This window comes from Notechis scutatus, chromosome 8 (genome assembly GCF_049901735.1).
Source record: "Notechis scutatus isolate UNSWTSFEM ecotype Mainland chromosome 8, rNotScu1.2, whole genome shotgun sequence".
In the NCBI taxonomy this organism is placed as follows: domain Eukaryota; kingdom Metazoa; phylum Chordata; class Lepidosauria; order Squamata; family Elapidae; genus Notechis; species Notechis scutatus.
The window spans coordinates 4708395-4727961 of record NC_142016.1 but is presented as its reverse complement, the minus strand read 5'-3'; the positions used below and the strand labels follow the sequence as shown (position 1 = coordinate 4727961).

The 19567-nt window shown below is 41.3% G+C and overlaps 1 protein-coding gene across 6 annotated transcripts in view; it reads right to left on the bottom strand.

Annotated features, from left to right (window-relative positions):
- The window catches only part of COL16A1 (collagen type XVI alpha 1 chain), a 234413-nt gene that overhangs the window by 161066 nt on the left and 53780 nt on the right, over positions 1 to 19567 (bottom strand). For all 6 annotated transcript variants that reach the window (XM_087970506.1, XM_087970507.1, XM_087970509.1 and 3 more), the window contains exons 5-6: positions 7726 to 7849; positions 4948 to 5223 (exon numbers count right to left, since the gene is read on the bottom strand). In XM_087970506.1, the coding sequence (XP_087826632.1) occupies positions 4948 to 5223; positions 7726 to 7849 (400 nt within the window). The remainder of the gene's footprint in view (positions 1 to 4947; positions 5224 to 7725; positions 7850 to 19567) is intronic.

Here is a 19567-nt window from a genome sequence, read left to right as displayed (position 1 = left end):
AAGGTCTTTTAGTCCAACCCTCTGCCCAAGGCAGGAGTTTCAATTAATTATTAGAATAATTAATTATTCACACAATTAATTTTGAGGCTATGCTGTTAATACTGTAGTAAGTATACTTTTATCCTCTGCTAATTAGTCTGATGCAAATTTTTATATAGAACTCACACTCAGCTACTTTCTAGTTTAGTTTAGTTTACTTTATTGTCATTGCACCTCATACAACAAAATCAAACACCATCTTCAGTGCACATCATGACCATGACCATGAAAATAAACACAAACACACATCCTTTACCCTTCACACGTTGAACTGGAAACCCCTGACATCACACCAACACTGCACTATACAGCAGAATTCAAAAGAACTACTGCCCTGGGATAGAAGCTGTTTTTCAGCCTATTTGTCCTTGTTTTTATTATTCTGTACTAGCCTGGTGCCTTAACAGAAAGAGGATGTGTACAATAGTGCCAAATCAGAGGCCTGGCCTAGAACATGGTTTCTGAAAGCTGCTTGATTTATCTCAGGATGCACTCTCATCAAAATAGCTTAGTTTCTTATTAATTATGCATTGGATGATCAGCTCAAATGCTTTCACAGTCGCTTCCTGGAACCACACAGTTAGTGCGAATGGATTTGCTTTTTCTTTATAATTATGCAGATTCCCTTGCCTTACTCTTTCAATTTTTCTGCAGCTTTGGATCAACTCCCTGCAGTTATTTTATCCCTTTTTACTGTTTTGTGCATTTTAGCAATGCTTGAATTGTCATAGAAGGAATTTAATCAGTATTATTTTAGCAGTTTTAGTTTTTCTTGAAATTCCTCTTGGACTTTGTTTTCCTCCGGGAAACAAAATAGATTCACCTAACCTTCTGCTGAAGCAAGATTCTACAACAACCTCAAAAGAACAACATTGCTAGTCTGCACTTTGGGAAGCTCACACTGCACAGAAACCTCCAAATTTCTCTAAAACATTCAGCAAAATCTGATGGCAATTCCTGATGAAATTTAGCTCTCACAGATGTCTGACGCCTACCATTCAAAGTATTTAAGATCCTACTTCCACTCAGCTCTGTCTTGGACTTGTCCATGGTTTCTGCTTATATTGTATATGTACAGAGAATACTCAACTTTCAACATTTCATTTAGTGACCATTCAAAGTTATAATGGTACTGAAAAAAGTGACATGACCATTTTTCACACTTATGAACTTTGCAGCATCCCCATGATCAAGTGATTTACATTTGGATGATTGACAACTGTCTCACATTTATAACGGTTGCCGTGTCCTGGGATCATGTGATCCCCTTTTGCGATCTTCTGACAAGCAAAGTCAATGGGGAATCAAGATTCACTTAACAACCATGTAACTAATTTAAGAACTGCAGTGATTCACTTTAACAAATGAGGCAAGAAAAATCGTAAAAATGGAGCCGACTCACTTAACAAATTTCTCACTTAACAACAAATTTTGGGCTCAATTGTGGTTGTAACAGATTTAACAGACAGATTAACAGTGTTGGAAGGGACCTTGTAAGTCATCTAGTCATCTACCTCCCACCCAAGCAGGAGACCCTACACCATTTCTGACAAATGGCAGTCCAATCTCTTCTTGAAAGCCTCCAGTGATGACACTCTCACAACTTCCTAGGGCAACTTCTGTTCCATTGGTTGATTGTTCTCACTGTCAGAAAATTTCTCCTTACTTCCAGGTTGAATGTCTCCTTGTTAAGTTTCCATCCATTATTCCTTGTCTGGCCTTCGGGTGCTTTAGAAAATAGCTTGACCCCATCCTCTCTGGGGCAGCCCCTCAAGTATTGGAACACTTTAGTCTCCAGTCCCCTAATTGGTTTTAGTTGCTCTTCTCTGCACTTTTCTCTTACTCTTCTCTGCATTTTCTCTGCACTCTTAGTTGCTCGTCTCTGCACTTTTTCTAGAGTCTTAACATCTTTTTTATAGTGTGGTGACCAAAACTGGATGCAGTACATTATAAGTTGAGGACTACCTACTGTATAGTATGGTCTAGACTCTAGAGCCTCCCAATTCTAGATGAGACATTCCACAGAAGATTATGGAAACTAACAAGACTTGTGTCTTGTGGGACTTCAGAACAAAAGGACAGCTAGGTACCAGTCAATCCACCAGATATTGTGGTAGCAGAAGAGGATCAGAAGACAGAAATGGTGATGGATATGCCAAGCAGCAGCAACATTAGGAAGAAGGTGTATGAGACTCTGGAGAAGTACCGGGGCCTGAATGATGAACTGGATAAGATGTGGAAAGTGAAGTCCAAGTAGTCCTACAGGTAGTAGGAGCACTTGGGGCTGTGACTGCATAGCTGGGAGAGTGGTTCCAATAGGTCCCAGGAAGAACATCAGAGCTCTCTCTTCCAGAAAAGTGCAATACTAGGAACAGCTAAGTTTCTGTGCAGAACCCTCAAACTCCCATGCCTCTGGTGGATGATCCAAGATTGAGGAAGACACAGACTGATAAGAATGAGAAGGGAAATGTATAGAGAGTATATTAAATGATGGTATTAAATACCATCAAATTATGACTTAGGAAATCAATTATTAATAGTAACATAAAATACAAGAACCAATCAGTTCTGGACTCAGTAAAGCTGATGGTGCCTGGAAAGGGATGATCAAGAAGCAGAAACTCAAATATTTGAGCGTGTGATGCAAGAAGACAACCAACTAGGAAAAGGAAATGTCTTGGCGAGAGTAAATAAAATAATGAAGAGGTAGGAATAGGTGGATGGATAGAATCAAGAAAGTTACAGGAATGTCCAAATCTACTGGTCGTCACTGGAGACAGGTTGAGATGTTGGGCATTCACAATCACCAGCGATCAAACCCAGCTCAACAGCACATAGTTGATATGATAGTAAAGTAAAAATAAATCAGTTATGATAAAGGATACCTGCTTAGTTGCAAGAAGTCTGGCCAACTGCTAGACTAGATGGATTAATGTTCCAAATAAAATTCTGAAATGCTGGACAGCTTCCTTCAGCTGGTCAATTTCAGATGTAAAGGAACTACCAAAGCATTCCCAGTCAACACAGCCCTTGTCCGTACCAGCTGGAAATTCTGAAAGTTGCAAATCTTGGAGCAGTATTTCTCAACCAGGTGCTGTCTGGGGAATTCTGGGACCCAAAGTCCATATTTCTTTAAGCTCCTGAGATTGAGAAACATTGACCTAGAGAAATGCAAGATATTGTGGGGAGGGATATCCCAAGTGTGCCTTATTCATCTCATTATGGTGGGTTTCAATGTATGTTTGACACTTAAGAACATTATAAAAGTGCAAAGTCTTTCTATGAGCTACTCTTTCTTCATTGGTTATTACTGCTGTACGATTTGTTTAAGAGCAAGTCTGGCTTCTCTTTCAATTCATTGTGCTCAGATTCATTCAGGAAAAGAAACTTTGGAACTGAGAGCGGGGGAGGGGGAAATCTCATTTCAGTTTTAGCTACCACTGTGGTATTCTTCCATTCTCTTTGTAGGTGGGGACAAAGTCCTGAAGTTCGGCATTATGGTATGAACCCACTTCCTTAACAGGTAAGAGATTCTGATTATGCTTTGCGTGCTTTATCAACATTTGCATAGGGTATCAAATATCCAAGGAAGGATGACAGAGCAACAAGAATCTAAAGTGTGTTAGTATATCACAGCACACAAAACCAATCCAAAAACAGCAGGACTGATGCCTCGCAGCTCTGTCTCTTGCTCGAAGAGAGCTGGCTCTGTTACTGCTGCAGTAGCTGAGGGCTTCACACTGACTCACATTCTCTAGAGCTACATTCCTTTTGAAAATGATCCTGCACCAAGAAAAGTTGCCACCACATTTCATGCATCATTAAAAAAAAAAAAAAAAACTGGAGCAGATTTGGAGCTGCCACCTCAGGTTTGAGAAATGCCCAGAGAAATCCAGAGCTTAAAAGGACATTTCTCAGCAGATGCTATCTTTCCTGAGACTTTCTAAGGATTTTGGGGAAGTCGCAAAAAGTTTTGGAAGATTTTTTCCTCTCTTACAAAAGGGGAGAATTATTCAAGGAAATTGGAATATTTTGCAAATCTCTGGATCAAGTATTCTTGACAACTGTTTCAGAGGGGATACAACCACAATTGGGACCAGAATTTCCATTGTTAAGCAAGATGGTTGTTAAATGAGACTTGCTTAATTTTATGACTTTTTTTGCCATGATTGCTAAACAACTTACTGCAGCTATTAAGTGAATCATGTGAGTGTTAAGCAAAGCCAGCTTCCCAGAAGCCAGCCGGGAAGTTTGCAAATGGTCCAGGATGCTGAAAACATCATAATTATATGCCAACCACCCAAATTTTGATCATGTGGCTGTGGAGATGCTACGAAAAGTTGTAAGAGTGAGAACTCTTCAAAAGTCACTGTTTTCCAGTGCCGTAGTAATTCTGAACATCTGCTAAACTTTGTGAGTTCAGGACTACCTGTATAAACAATGTTTCAACAACTGTAGAGTTTATATCTTTGTAAAGCTAATATTGGTCCGTCAAAAAAATAAAACTAGATGACCCCAGCTTCTTTCAGTCCTCTGTGTCTTTTATCTGTAGTTGTAAACTAATTATTCAATTACTCTGTCACTTTATATGACTTGAGTACTCTAGCATTCTGGGCTCTTAGCTCTTGCTGGCTAGGAGCCTAATGATTACTGTATTTCTGTTAGCAAATAAAGAAAACCAATTTGAATCTCTCCAATTGTTTTGGCTCAATTTCTTTAAGCTAAGCATTAGCACCAGAGAAGCTACATTGAAGCCTGTGGCAGCAAGTTGTCCTCTCTCTTGGAGGGGAAGCAAAATATCTTGCCCAGTTTGGAGAAAACTGTGGTCAGCTCAAGTTGGAGATGTATCTCCTAGCTACAGGAGGTTCACGTGTGCCCACCACCACCACTGCTGCCGCTGTGACTCACCATCACTGGAGTCCCATGCACTGCCTCCAGTCCCACGAACGCATTGCCTTCACTGACCAACCGATGGCGCAGCTGCAGAGGCTTAGATGAGATGTAATTGCAGTCAACATGGACCGAGATCACCTGGCTTTGAATGCTGACTACCATTTTGTGCCACTTCAAGTCAAAAAAGGAGGTGATGCCTTTGCCAGCAAAGACTACGCCAATTGCCTCCCCATGACGGTCCTTGGCCTGGAACTCCAGACTCCGCTCTTTGCTGTTGATCCCCAGGGAGAGCTGAAAAGGTAGAAGGAAGAAGAGAGGGTGTTGAATAGAAGGATGTTCTAAAGAGAGAGAGGCAGAAAGGGGAGGACGAAATCAGGAAGGCAAAGGCTGACCTCTTAGTGGAGAGAAAGGGACAAAAATTTATGAGAGCTGATAAATCAGAAAGCTTTGCAGGGGCTCTTCAACTTATCATCTCAATTGGGACCAGATATTCCATTACTAAACAAGCCAGTTGTTAAATGAGTTGTACCAACTTTTATTACCTTTTTTGCCATGATTGTGAAATGAATCACTGCCGTTGTTAAGCAAATCCAGCCGCAAAGGTTGCAAATGGTCATTACATGACCCCAGGATGTTGAATCTATCTGTACATGTCAAGTGCTGCATTTTGATCCTATGAAGCTGTGATGATTGTAAGTGCGAGGAACCATCCTTCCTGCAACCATTGTAAATACATTCCAGGTGCCTGAATTTTAACCATGAGGCAGTGAGAGTGACTTATGACCAATCACTTAGCGATCGTTCAGAGTTTTCACTTAGCTGAAAAAGGAGGTTTATGACCTAATCCTAAATTCCAGTGGTTGCCATCCCCCCTGCCCTTTGGCTACTTGAGCAGGGGGCTGGATTAGAAGACTTCCAAGGTCCATTCTATTCTATTCTATTCTATTCTATTCTATTCTATTCTATTCTATTCTATTCTTTCCTCTATATTCTATTCTATTCTATTCTATTCTATTCTATTCTATTCTATTCTATTCTATTCTTTCCTCTATATTCTATTCTATTCTATTCTATTCTATTCTATTCTATTCTATTCTATTCTATTCTATTCTATTCTATTCTATTCTATTCTATTCTATTCTTTCCTCTATATTCTATTCTATTCTATTCTATTCTATTCTATTCTATTCTATTCTATTCTATTCTATTCTTTCCTCTATATTCTATTCTATTCTATTCTATTCTATTCTTTCCTCTATATTCTATTCTATTCTATTCTATTCTATTCTATTCTATTCTATTCTATTCTATTCTATTCTATTCTATTCTATTCTATTCTATTCTATTCTATTCTAATGCCCATTCCCATTCCATTCTGCAATATGGCTGCATTCATAGCCATTTGCATCATCCCATGTTATCATGTTTTATAACTGTTTTGCCAAAAACAGGCACTTTCAGCAAATCCACGCCCATCACCATGACAAACATTTTATGACCACTGCATTTGCTTCACAACCATCACAAAAAAGTCATAAAATCATGTTGGTCACATGACTTTTTTGTATTACAATAGTTACGACTTACAACTGTAGTAGCCAAGTTCCATTATGGTTGTAACTCAAAGGACTATCTCTAGTGATATTTTGCTGTTAAAGAAATGAACCTTAAATTATAATAAAAATGAGATCTTAAGTAATAATAAAAATCCTTAGAAACACGGGGAGAGTTTTGTTCCGATGATATTATTGGGATGAATTTTATCAGGTTCTTTTTTGAACACTTTTCTTTCAAATTAAGTTGGTTTAATCTGTCTAAATGTTATATATCTATTCATAAATATATAGTAATAACAGGTCAGAATAGATGACTGGTCTGTTTTTGCATCATTTTTAACCTATGTAAAAATGAATATGATTTATGTGAATTTCCTTTAATATATGCATGCTTAGTGGCTCTTTTCCTTTATATATGCATTTCCCTTAATGTAATGCATGTTAATGCATAACTTAGTGTTCAACCTGCCTCACAAAATTCTGAAAAGGTTACTTGATGCCTGACAGTCTATGGAGATACTCAGTCATCCAGGTCATGGTTGTCCCAAAGGTGCTTTTTCAAGAGGCAACTGGACTTTCTTGCTGCCTCTTGAAAAAGCACTTTTGGGACATAGATGCATGACACATTTGAAAGTTACCTGAAGCTTAACTGATTTGCAAGACAGCAAGCTTGGCTAAGTTCTCCACCCCACACAGAGAATATTCCTTCTGCATCACATAATTGGAGAATTCTCCATCCTGCTAAGGTCAAGACAGAACATTGCTCCACCTCTCAGTTTGATGGAGCAGGCTGTGGCGGACTCCGCAATTTGTGTATCAGCATCTGTGGGAACTCAGCCATTGCTTTAGTGTGTAATGTGAACAGGGTCACCACACTCAGTGACAACTTTTCTTTCTGGGTCCATTGCACATGGAATGAACACAGCAATCATATCCTATTAACTTGAGTTTAGAGTTGACTCTATGTTCATATGGGCAAGTACAATACCAGTGGCACCATTAGCTGAAAGGGCAAGGTACAAAGCAGATCAATTCTTGGCTGAGCTAATTGTGGGAAGGAAGGAAGGAAGGAAGGAAGGAAGGAAGGAAGGAAGGAAGGAAGGAAGGAAGGAAGGAAGGAAGGAAGGAAGGAAGGAAGGAAGGAGTGGGTTTAACTGGAGTTAGCTAGGGTGGAAACAACAGGAAACAATAGATCAGAGAGGCAATGGAAAGACTGGACCAAGTTAGATGGTTATACCTGGGGGTATCCCTGAGGGTCAGTGATCTGGAAGAGATACCAGTTCTCTTTGGTGGTCTGCTTCTTCAAGAGTAGAGTGATGATCAAAGTGAATTCATCAGGCAAGCCCCGGGGGAACAGCTGTCTGGGAATCAAGAAGAGGACAGAGATGTGAGTAGATAAGTCTTTCCTCCTTTGGAACATTTCATCAGGAGAGCTACCAGAATGTACAACCAAGTTGCTCACCAAGTCCGATCACTAACTATTAGATCAGCCTTTGATATCTCCAGAAACTTTTCTACAGAATCTCAGAAAAGATCTCTTTCCTCATAGCCTAACATGCTTGAACAAGAGAATCAGGAGAGAAGAATACTGCAGATGGATTTGTGCACATGTTAAAATTTTATTTATTTACATTCCTTCCTTATAATTTTTTAAAGTACGATAAGTCAAAGTGATGAAAATACCTTATATTCCTTCCACCTCCAATTTTCCCCACAACAACAACCCTGTCAGGTGGGTTCGGCTAAGAGAAATTGATTGATCCAACCTGGCTTTTATGCCTAAAATGGGACTAAAACTCAGATTTTTCAGGCATCACCAGGAGACACTGAATTGTATTTCCTCCTTAGGCATGAAAGGCGGTTGGGTCACATTGGGCCAAATTTTATCACAGGGCTGTTTTTGTAAGGGAAATAGGAGGAGGAAGGAGAATTAGGTATGTTTCCTTGCTATTTATAAAATAATAAAATAAATAAAATATAAAACGATTAAAAAAAATGCACAAGGTTTTTACCCTTTTAAAAATTAATAAATATATATTAAAAAGATAAAAGGGATAAAAATATTAAGTAAGTAAATAAATAAATAAAAATAAGTAAACTGTAAAAAGAGATCTAGGAGTCCAAGTGGACAACCACTGAAATATGAGCCAACGGTGTGCTGCAGGTGCCAAAAAAAAACAAAACAAGAGAGTCTTAGGTTTCATCAACAAAGAGAAAGAATCTAGATTATGTGAAGTGGTAGTATTGCTGAATAATCCTTTGGTAAGACTACATTTGGAATACTGCATCCAGTTTTGGTCACCACAATATAAAAAGATGTTGCAGTGAGTGCAGAGAAGAACAAAGACGATTAGGGGACTGGAGGCCAAAACATATGAAGAATGGTTGTAGGAACTGGGTATATCTAGTCTAACTCAGCCATGGTGGCACAGTGGTTAGAGTGCAGTACTGCAGGCTACTTCTGCTGCCCGCTGGCTGCCTGCAATTTGACAGTTCAAATTTCACCAGACTCAAGGTTGACTCAGCCTTAGGCTGACTCTGTAAACCACTTAAAGAGGGCTGTAAAGCCCTGTGAATCAGTATATAAGTCTACATGCTATGGCTAATGACTGGGGTGACATGATAGCAATCTTCCAATATTTAAGGGGCTGTCACAAAGAAGAGGAGGTTAACCTATTTTCCAAAGCATCTGAAGGCAGGACCAGAAGTAACAGATGAAAACTTATGAAGAAGTGGTCCAACCTAAAACTAAGGACAAATTTCCTGACAGTGAGAATAATTAATCAGTGGAATGGCTTCCCTTCAGAAGTTATGGTGGCTCCAACACTGGAGGTTCTTAAGAAAATATTGGGCAGTCATTTGTCTGAAATGGAATAGGGTCTCCTGCTATTCCAGGGGTGTTGGATTAGAAGACCCCCAAGGTCCCTTCTAATTCTGTTAAATATAAAAAGACCCCCCATAAGAGTTAATGTATGGCTAACTAAATCTATCATAACACAAAACACTCTCAACTAAGCAAATTAAATACTCATTAAGGCTGGTTTGAGGCAAAGGTCATCATCTGGCAGATTTTAATCACTGCTGCATAAACCCTGGCATGATTGTATGTTGTAGCAGGATTAGTGTCTGCAAGCAACAGGGAGGTACAAAATTGACTTGTTGCACCCTGAATATTTATATGGTATTGGTGAAATGAGGCTAGTATGAATGTCTCTATAGTATAGGCACCAAAGAAGCACACACTATGTTGTTTCTGTGTGTCTAGAGTCACAGGGGCATAGTCTCTCCAAGTGGGGAATTTTCCTGCCTTCAAAACAGCAGACAGGAAGACATGAATAGAAGGAAAATCCAAGATCATGTGACAACATGTACACAGTTTCTCTCTCTGCTTCTATCCATGACTTAACCCAGGGGTGGGGAACGATGGCCCTTTTATGACTTGTGGACTTCAACTCCCAGAATTCCTGAGCCAGCATAGGAATTCTGGGAGATGAAGTCCACAAGTCATAAAGGATCCTTGTTCCCCACCCTTGACCAAATGCCACCTTCTGTCTAGCAAATCCAAAGCCATTCAAGGACATCAGCCATGTAGAATGCAAGGAAAGAGATGTACTGGTCTATTGTGATGTCCGCTTATTTGAGGGGAATTTATTTAAAAAAAAAATTGTTGTCAAATCAATCAAAAACAGTCTGGGTTTATTTTGAGAGGCCCTTTCAATTGTCAAGGCTGTGAATAAAGCTCACACTCTGTTTCTTTGATGACTGTTCTGCTTCTGGCAACTGAAGAAATCCAACATTTAATATGAATGGTGGCATATTCTCTTAATGAAGACTGGGTTTTCCTTGCTTAATGGCAAATCATCTTTCTTCTTCTTCAGGATCTAAAAAAGGGACACTAAGGATAACATGCCAATTCCCTTAAGTAAAATGGATTAAATATATTTAAAGATAATTGCTGATTCAACCATGTACCATCTCATTAGCTGGTCATGTCAGGCTCCAAAATCCAAGAAAGACATGCTGAGTTTCTTCTAAGCAGTCTCTTTTATTGTTCCTCACTATAGACAGAAATCTTGCCCATACATAAAGCAACTACTTGCACAGGTAAAGATATACTCTGCGAACTTCTAGCGAGGAGCTCTCCTAAACTTCTTTTTCCCAATCAAACTTCTTTCTCCTCTGGAATATGGCCCCTCCCTCCTGGGAATCCAGACTACATTCTATCACAGGCCTGTTATATATACTTCTGATCTGGCCATTCAATCAGGGGTGGGTTTCTACAGGTTCTGCCCACCTCTGTAGATCCGGTAGCTCTGAAGAGCAGCAGATATAGAACCGGTTCTATGTCTGCTGATGTTTTTGCCCACACGCCCACCCGGGCTCTTACCTGATCTTTATTTCCTGATTTTTTTGAACTTCAGCTGCTGTGCGAGGCACAGCTGCAGTTAAAAAAGCAGGAAAAAAGTGGTTTTTTCAAAAGCTGCTTCTCTGCACGCAGCATGCTGATGACGATTTACAGGCTTGTGCGCAGCGTGCAGGGAAGCACATCGTAAATCACCGAACCGGTAGTTAACCCTGTCGGATCCCACCCCTGCATTCAATCATGTCTTCCTCTAAACCAGGGCTGTCAAACTCCCGGCCCGCGGGCCAGATGTGTCACACACTGACCATGCCCATGCATGGTTTAGCGAAGGGGGAAAAAAGTCCTGATACATCAGGAGATGCCACCATGACAACGTGAGTTTGACATCCCTGCTCTAAACCAAGCCTGAATACCAGGGATATTTCATTCATTCATATGTACAAAGACTCATATACCAACACTCATAGCCACTGATGCCCACAGAGGTAAAAAAAAATGCAGTATGGCAAATGTGGTGCCATGATGCAAGTCTTCCCCCACCCTTTGTACATATGTCAAGAGGGCAGGGTGTGAATTATGAGGCAAATCTGCCATCTTACTTCTTTTGACCCCTACTAACAGATGGTGTGGCCTGCAGCTAATCCTCACACCTAAATATGGAATTGTCCAGATTGGGGAATAAGAAGAACAGTCCTGTTTCTTTTTATCTTTTATTTTCCTAGGCCATGCACAAGTTGAAAGCCAGCAGAATAAAAAAGGTTAGGGCGAAAAGTTGAGAGCGGCAATAAGAAAATTTAACACATACATCAACAAGTACAGCAGGAAAAGGAAGTGTGGCTCTATTTAACAACTACCAGGAAAATACAAGAATCCACCCTAAATGGGAGGGATAAATGAAGTGTGTTAAACTGTCCTGGGACAAGTATCATCACTGGATGAGGTTGAGAAAGTTAAGATGATGCTCACAAGAGTGTGATCAAGGTTCCACCCATTTTTTTTTATGTGCATCACACAACCAACGCACATAAAAAGTGATGAAGCTTCAATTGCTTCATCTTGGCTACTCTCCTGACTTTTCTGACGACAGCTTGAGGACAACTCTGCCACAACAAATTTTCTCTCTCTCTTTCTCTCTAAGCTTGGAAAGGTCAGAGCCAAGTTCTCAGGAGGTCTGGAGCAACATCTGAGAAGGTGACAAGGTTGTCTTCTCATTTCCCAGGCCAGTCTCATGCGATAACAGAATATCTGATTTCCTTGTTTTTCTCTACTCTTCGGGTCTAGCTTTCCATTTGGATTTTTTTATGTCTATTGAATTATAATTCTGCATTTTGTATTTGCTTTCATTCCTCATGTGAGTTAGCTCTGGAAAGTGATATATGTAGAGAGACACATTCAGAAATAACTGTGAGAAATAGACTCCTTTCTCATCACTGCACTGCTATGCCAGGATATTATGAAAGTCCCTTTTGTGGTTGGTAACCAAAAACAATTTAGAAGCCCTTTCCCCCCCTCCCATCTAAAAACAATATTTTTGAAAGATGATTATAATGAGGTCATGGCAGCTCAGAATCTAAAATGCTATCCAATTGTTTTTTTTGGTCCAGCAGCTACCGCAGCTACTAACATCTGTGTTTGTTTCTCCAGACATTCAAAATACGTTGAAAACCAGACAGAATTGGGAGATTTGGAAGCCAAAGTGAAGAAGGATCAATTTCATCCATGGAACATTTCCCACTCTTGCAACATTGCCGATTAGCGAGATGGTCCATCCTGAGACATGATCACCACCCAATATTTATTCCAAGCTTCTGCACCACAAACATCCCCAAGCACCACCTGACCTTGACAGAGAAAACATCAGAGATAAGCTGCTCCTCAAAAGCCAGGACTCTTAAGATATAAAATTCTGCCAGTGGCTCATAAAGCTTATCACCCACTAAACAGTACACAAAGTGACAGCTATGGATTATGGTCTCCATGGGAGGGATGTTGCCAAAATATATATTTATTACATTGTGTATGTTGCTCTGGTCCTTGACCAGCTCTCTTCATCTTACCATCCAAAGAGGATTAAAATAACCTCAAAATATAAACCGCAATGTCATTTTAGCTCCAGATTAGGTCCAGCACTTGAAGGACACAGTCTCATCAGGCCAATCTTATCTGGGTTTGACCATCATGGAATTCCAGTATTACCAGTGTTTCTCAATCTTGGCAACTTGAAAATTTGTGGTCTTCTGGGGATGGGAAATTTGGGGAGTTGATGTTCACACTTCTTCAAGCTGCCAAGGTTAAGAAACACAGATAGACTCCACTGGGAATCTAGATAGTCAAGATAACATAGAGGAAGGTGGCAGTGGCAAACTCCCTGGGTCTCCAACAAAGGTTCAACTCAGACTTTACAATTCTAGAAGATGGCAGCACCTAACTAAGCATAGTTGATCCTAAAGTTAAGTGGGGTTATGTCACATTAATGGAATACTTTATTGGTTAAATATGATTAGATACATAAATGAAATTTGTCTCTGGTACTGTAGCTCTCACTGTACATACAAAGCAACAGAATCATCATCATCATCATCCCAATAAGAGGAGGAGCAAAGAAGATAATAATAAGAGTAAATATGGCCATGCTGCACAGGTAAATATATATCGACATTAGACAGCACTGTGAGAATTAGGTGTTTCATCAGATTGATGGTGGGAAGGAAAACAATGTTCCTGGGTTCTAGTTGTTTTGATATGCAATGCCCTATAGTGCCATCCTGAGGGGATGAATTCAAACAGTTTGTGTCCAGGATGTGAGGGGTCTGTAGATATTTTCTCAGCTCTCTTTCTGACCCACACAATATACAGGTCTTCTATAGAAGACAGGATGGATGCAATTGTTCTTTTTGCAGTCTTAACTATCCACTGGAGTCTGTGCCAAACCAGATGACAGACGCAATAATTCCTCTGAAGACATGGGAGATAAGTAGGAAATATCCAAGTTGTAAGTTAGAATGAAAACCCTTCCAAGATGAAGGCAGGGGCAAGCCAGTTCTGTAGTATGGTTGAGAAAACTGCATGGAAGGTCAATTGGTTGTTTGAGCTCAACTCAAGACCATCCAAAAAACAATCCATGCACTAAGGATTCTATTTTTAATCCCTTAACCTTATATGAGCACAAGGTACGTGCAATTTGTTAGAGGTTTAGGCGCCTACATACAATAAAACACAGCACACTATCAAACTTGATATGATTGTGTCAAGCCAGTAATGTCAAGTGCCAAGAACTAAGAAAGACATAAAGGATTACTTCTGAGCAATTTCCTTTAGTATTCCTCACCTATAGACAGAAACCTTATCCAACTAAAGCAATTATTGGCATTATTAGAGATATACTTTAAGAATCACTAGGGAGGAGCCTTCTTACCCCTCTTTCTCCTGGACAAACTATCTAAGCTTCATTGCCTTTTTGACCTCTGGAATGCAGCCCCTCTTTCCTGGGAATCCAGACTACATCCCCTCACAATGAGGGCTCCATTTCTTTCTTCTCCTTTCTTTATTTCTTAATAAGATATTATCCAGGATTGCAGAGCTAAAGGACAAGATTTGCTGGTTCCGTTCTGATCATAGGACCAGTGCCTCTTCTCTGCCAGGAGGTTGTAGTAGACAACTGGATAGCTTACCCAACTTAAGCCAAGAAAGAACTTCAGAGAGAACCCCTTTCACAGGCACAAATTGAGCCCTGAACCTGCTTCCTCTCCACCCACCCAATCCTCCCCAACCCCTCTCTTTTCATGCCTACTGCTTCAGACTGTGAGTGCACACATGGCCTCATGACTGATCTTCACAAGCTGCCCTAGAAGCTATTTCAGGGGATGGCGAGGTGGAAAAAACTGTTCTGTCAAAGCCTTTTTACGTGACGTTCAGGCGATACGGATTGCAGAGAACAACAGGGCTACAAAAAGCCAAGGTAAAGCCATCACCAAACTGCTTGCTGTTTTTCTCCACAATCCATCTTCCTCCAAGGACCAAGCGATACACAGAGAGAAAAGTGGTTTTGGGGGGGGGGAGTGGGCAGTGATGAACTGAAGCAATGGCAATCCAGGTCAGATGGCACATGCTCCAGTTTCTGGAATTAATTTTAGAAGTCCTCCTGGTTAAATTGGAATGCAGGAATGAAAAACAAGGTCCAGTGAATCAGGGGGATAATAAAAGAATGGGGAATTTGAACCAGTTGCCAAAGAGTTGTTTTGCTTTCAGCCTAAGAGAGTGGGGAAAAAAAAAAGGTGGGAGAGTATAACAGGTACTTGCCAGACCAAGAGCCATTCAGTTGTGGCCACACAGGAATGGCAGCGGGTGCCACATGCAAGAATTACACCGCAAATTCCACTGGATGAGAACTTGCCTCTTTAATTCTCCCCGGACTTAGCAAATAGATGAGCAGCAGGCATTAAAGCCTTCTCTCTCCTATCAAATATCCATGTGGAAAAAATCCTCCCTCGCCCCCCATCTGGGAAAGAAAGGTGCAGAACACAAAATTAGACGCAGCCAGCATGACTGGTCACATTGAAAAGAGAGAGCAGATGCTGGGGGAATGTATTTTATTTTTTTTATTTATTTATTTATTTTGTCAAACAATTATTAGACAACAGGTATAAGTATAAACATGGTAACAAACACATGAAACGGATACGAACAAGAAAAAAGAAACAATAGGACAGGGACAGTAGGCACGTTGGTGCGCTTATGCAATTTGCATTTAAAAAGCCTGATGAAGTTAGGGAAAGATGCACTCACAAACCCTATGTGGTGAGAGAGACCTTGTGAATATAAATGGTGACCATGGAGGAGGGTGCAAAAAAAAAAAAGAGAGAGAGAGTAGGGACAGTCCTCAATTTACGACCACAATTGGAACCAGAAATTCCATTGTTAAACACGGTGGTTGTTAAATAAACCAGGCCTGATTTTATGACCTTTTTGCTACAGTTGTTCAGTGAATCTCAGCAGTTGTTAAGTGAATCATGTGGGTCATTAAGTGAATGTAGCTTCCCCCATTGACTTTGCTTGTCAGAAGCCGCCTGGGAAGGTCACAAAACACAATGCCTAAGACACGGCAACCATGGTAAAGAGACGGTGACTGCCAAGTGCCCAAATTTTGATCACGTGACTTTGGGAATGCCGCAGTGGTCCTAAGTGCAATGACTGGTTGTAAAGTCACTATTTTAATGCTGTTTGTAACTTTGAATGGTCATTAAATGAATGGTTGTAAGTCGAGGATTACCTGCAGGGGTGGGATTCAAATTTTTTAACGACCGGTTCTGTGGGTGTGGCTAGATGGGTGTGGCTAGATGGGCATGGCCATGTGACTGGGTGGGCGTGGCTTATTTTTTGCAGCACCCTCTCCTCCATTATTTTGGCCTCCTGTGCCTCAGGGATGCCTCCTAGTGGGGCCTTTTTCTCCCAGGAAGCTTTCCTGGGGCCCAGGAAGGCAAAAAAATGGAGCATGGGGTGGGGTGGGCGGTGCACAGCAGCACCACCCCTGGGCTCCATTTTTGGGCCTCCTGGGCCTCAGGGAAGCCTCCTGAGTGAAGCAATAAGACAGCGAGGGGGGGTCCCACACAGCTGATCATCAGAACAGCTTATTGTCGGAAGGGGGAAAAGAAAGAAATACCTTAAGGAGTGACTGGGTGGGGGAGTACACAGTCAGCAATGTCACGCATGCGTGATAAGGACTGGGTGGGGCGGGGCAGAGAGGGAGGGGACAGCCAGGGGCACGATTTGCCGCTTCTCCGAACTGCACAGAATCATAACAACCGGTTCTATAGAACCAGTCTGAACCGGTAGAATCCCACCCCTGATTACCTGTATGTACAAATCATAAAGGCAAGGCATTCCCTCTTGGTGGAATGTGGTATCCTAGATGTGTGTGTGTAGTCAAATTCCCCAGATCCCTAGTCAGCGAGCCTCTGGCTGAGCCGGCTGAGCATAATGGGAGTTGTAATGCATCAAGGTTAAGAAAAGTCCTTGGTGCTCCCTGAGCTTGATTGTTTTCTTGCAGACATTTTCTGGTTTTCTCACAGATGTTTAATTACCCAACTAGGTAAAAACGTCAGTGCTAGAAGGAAGTAGGTTTTGCCTTGTTTCATATACTGGTGGCTTGTCCTTTCAGTGTTAATGGGAGTGTCCTTGGTGAATCCTTGATTAGGCTGTTGCTGACTGTTAATTTACTGAGTTAAGAAGGGGTATTGAATGACCTTGATGCAGCTGAAAGTTTAGCAGAGAGTCACCCAACATCCGGTTAGTCTTTCCACCTGGTTTCTGCTTTGCAGGTCTCACTTGAAAGAATGAGTCCCCTCTTTGGAATTGGGCTCACATTTTGTTTGGCCAGTTGTGTGTTTGCCACCCACGTGCATTTCCTCACATCACGGGAGAGGAAGCCCAGGATTCTTTCTGCAGCTGGATTGCAACAATAACTTTGGAGAAGTGTTTCCCAGGCTACGGCCACAACAATAAATCTTTGCAAAAGGTATCTGTGCTCAAATGGTTTCCACATCAGCTACTCTCTGTGTGTGGGTGGATATTTTTCTCTTGTCCACTTACCCTCTTCTTAGCCAGTTAACGAAGGAGACCTGAACTAAGAGTTCTTGGCCCCTTCCACCTAGGACACAGTTGTGGATCTGGATGCAAACTGATCTCATTGCTGTCTTTTCAGAGATCTATCTGCTCTGGCTCAACCGCCTTCATTCCACTTGTGCCTGTTTTGGTTTCCTGGGCTCATGAATCACTTCAGAAAAACAGGAACTAATCATCCAGAACAAAATCATTCTCCAGACTAGCCAAGACTGAAAGTGCAGCTACCTATTCCCAAGGGCCTCTGGCCTCGATTAAATAAGCAAATTTTAGAACAGCCAGGAAATCAAAAGAAAGACAGGGAAACTCTGGGGAACTTGATAGGGATGTTTAGATTTTGGGGGACACAAGGTGGAAACAAAAATTGAATCCTTCGTGTTCATATTTCTGATCTCCTCCTACTAGCCCCATAGCTTAATCTGAACAGGGATTCTGCCCCAATCTTTCTCCCTATCTCATCTTCCAGGCCCCTTCTAGGAACTGGAAGGAAAATAATGGAGCTGAAGAAGTCCTCGTGCATTAAGCCAGGGTTTCTCAACCTTGGCAGCAGTAAGATGTGTAGAATTCAACTCCTACAATTTCCTACCCTGTGTGTGTGTATAGTAAAAACACAGGAACATACTCTCATTATTACAGAGGTGGGAGGATAGTTCGATTCTTTGGTACATTAAAATCTCAAATGCTCTGCCTAATTTTTTTCCAGGTCCCCCAGAGAAAATGCATTTAGGGAGGCCCTAAATGCAGGGGTGGGCTTCAAAAATTTTAGCAAAGGATTCTCTGCCCGGTTGCTGGGTGGGCATGGTCATGATGGGCGTGGCCTAGTTGCCTTTCTGCACTATGGTGGGGGTGTGCATTTTTGCCCTCCCCAGGCTCCGAAGGCTCTCTGGAAGCCAGAAACGGGCCCATTTCCGGCCCATTTTTTTTGCCCTCCCTAAGCCTCTGTGCACTTACCTGCATCCAAAATGGGCCACATGGGGACTCCTGGGAGGGGCCAGGTGGGAGGAGCCAGCCAGGAGTGGGATTTGGAGGTTCTCTGAAGTGTACAGAATCTTAGCTAAGGGCTCTTCTGAACCCCAGCAAACCCCCAGAAGCCCACCCCTTCCTAAATGTTCCATCACTGTCCTCATTTCAATACATCAGGGGTCTCCAACCTTGTGCCACTTTAAGCCTGGAGGACTTCAATTCCCATGTGGCCAGGGAATTCTGGGAGTTGAAGTCTCCCTACTTAAAGCTGCTGGAGCCTTATCTTAAAGTTGGCTGGGGAATTCTGGGAGTTGAAGTCCTCCAGGCTTAAAGTGGCCAAGGTTGGAGACCCCTGCAATACATCATCTCTTGGCCCTTTTGTCTGTGCTATTGAAAAAGATGATTGAAGTATCTTTTGGGTCATATCATGAGCATCCCTGATCACCATGTTTCTCAACCTTGGTAATTTTAAGATATGTAGACTTCCACTCCCAGAATCCCCCAGCCAACTTTGAAATGTGTGGATTTCAGCTCAGCATGTGGCTGGGGAATTCTGGGAGTTGAAGTCTCCCTACTTGAAAGCTGACTGGGAATTTTGGGAATTGAAATCCATATATCTTAAAGTTGGCTGGGGAATTCTGGGAGTCGAAGTCCACACATTTTAAAAGTTGAGAAACACTGCATTAAGCAAATCTCTATTTTCTCAGGTTCGGCCTCTCTCGAAACACTAACAATTCAATTGCTCAACCAATAGAAAGTTAAGATTTACAAAGCTAACCCATGTAATGTTCTGAAGACTTCCAATATATGCAATATATTGGCTATTATCCAGGTGGAATAATAGTTGAATAATAAAAAGTGACATGACAAAATGCTGTTCATTCCTACACACCCAGACTGATTCTGTACAAAGCTCCAAAGAGGAACGTGTTCATTTGCAGTGGGATCCAAGTTTTTTTTTTAAAGAAAAGTTGCTGTTTTTTTAGTAGGCAAGGATCCACTTATAAATTAAAGGGAAGGTCTCTTTGCTCTGTTTCTGAATGTCCTACAATCAAGATGGCAAAAGTGATTACAGTTTCCTCTTTTTCGCTGCAATGTTTATAACCAATGTTTATAATTTTGACCCTGTTAAAAT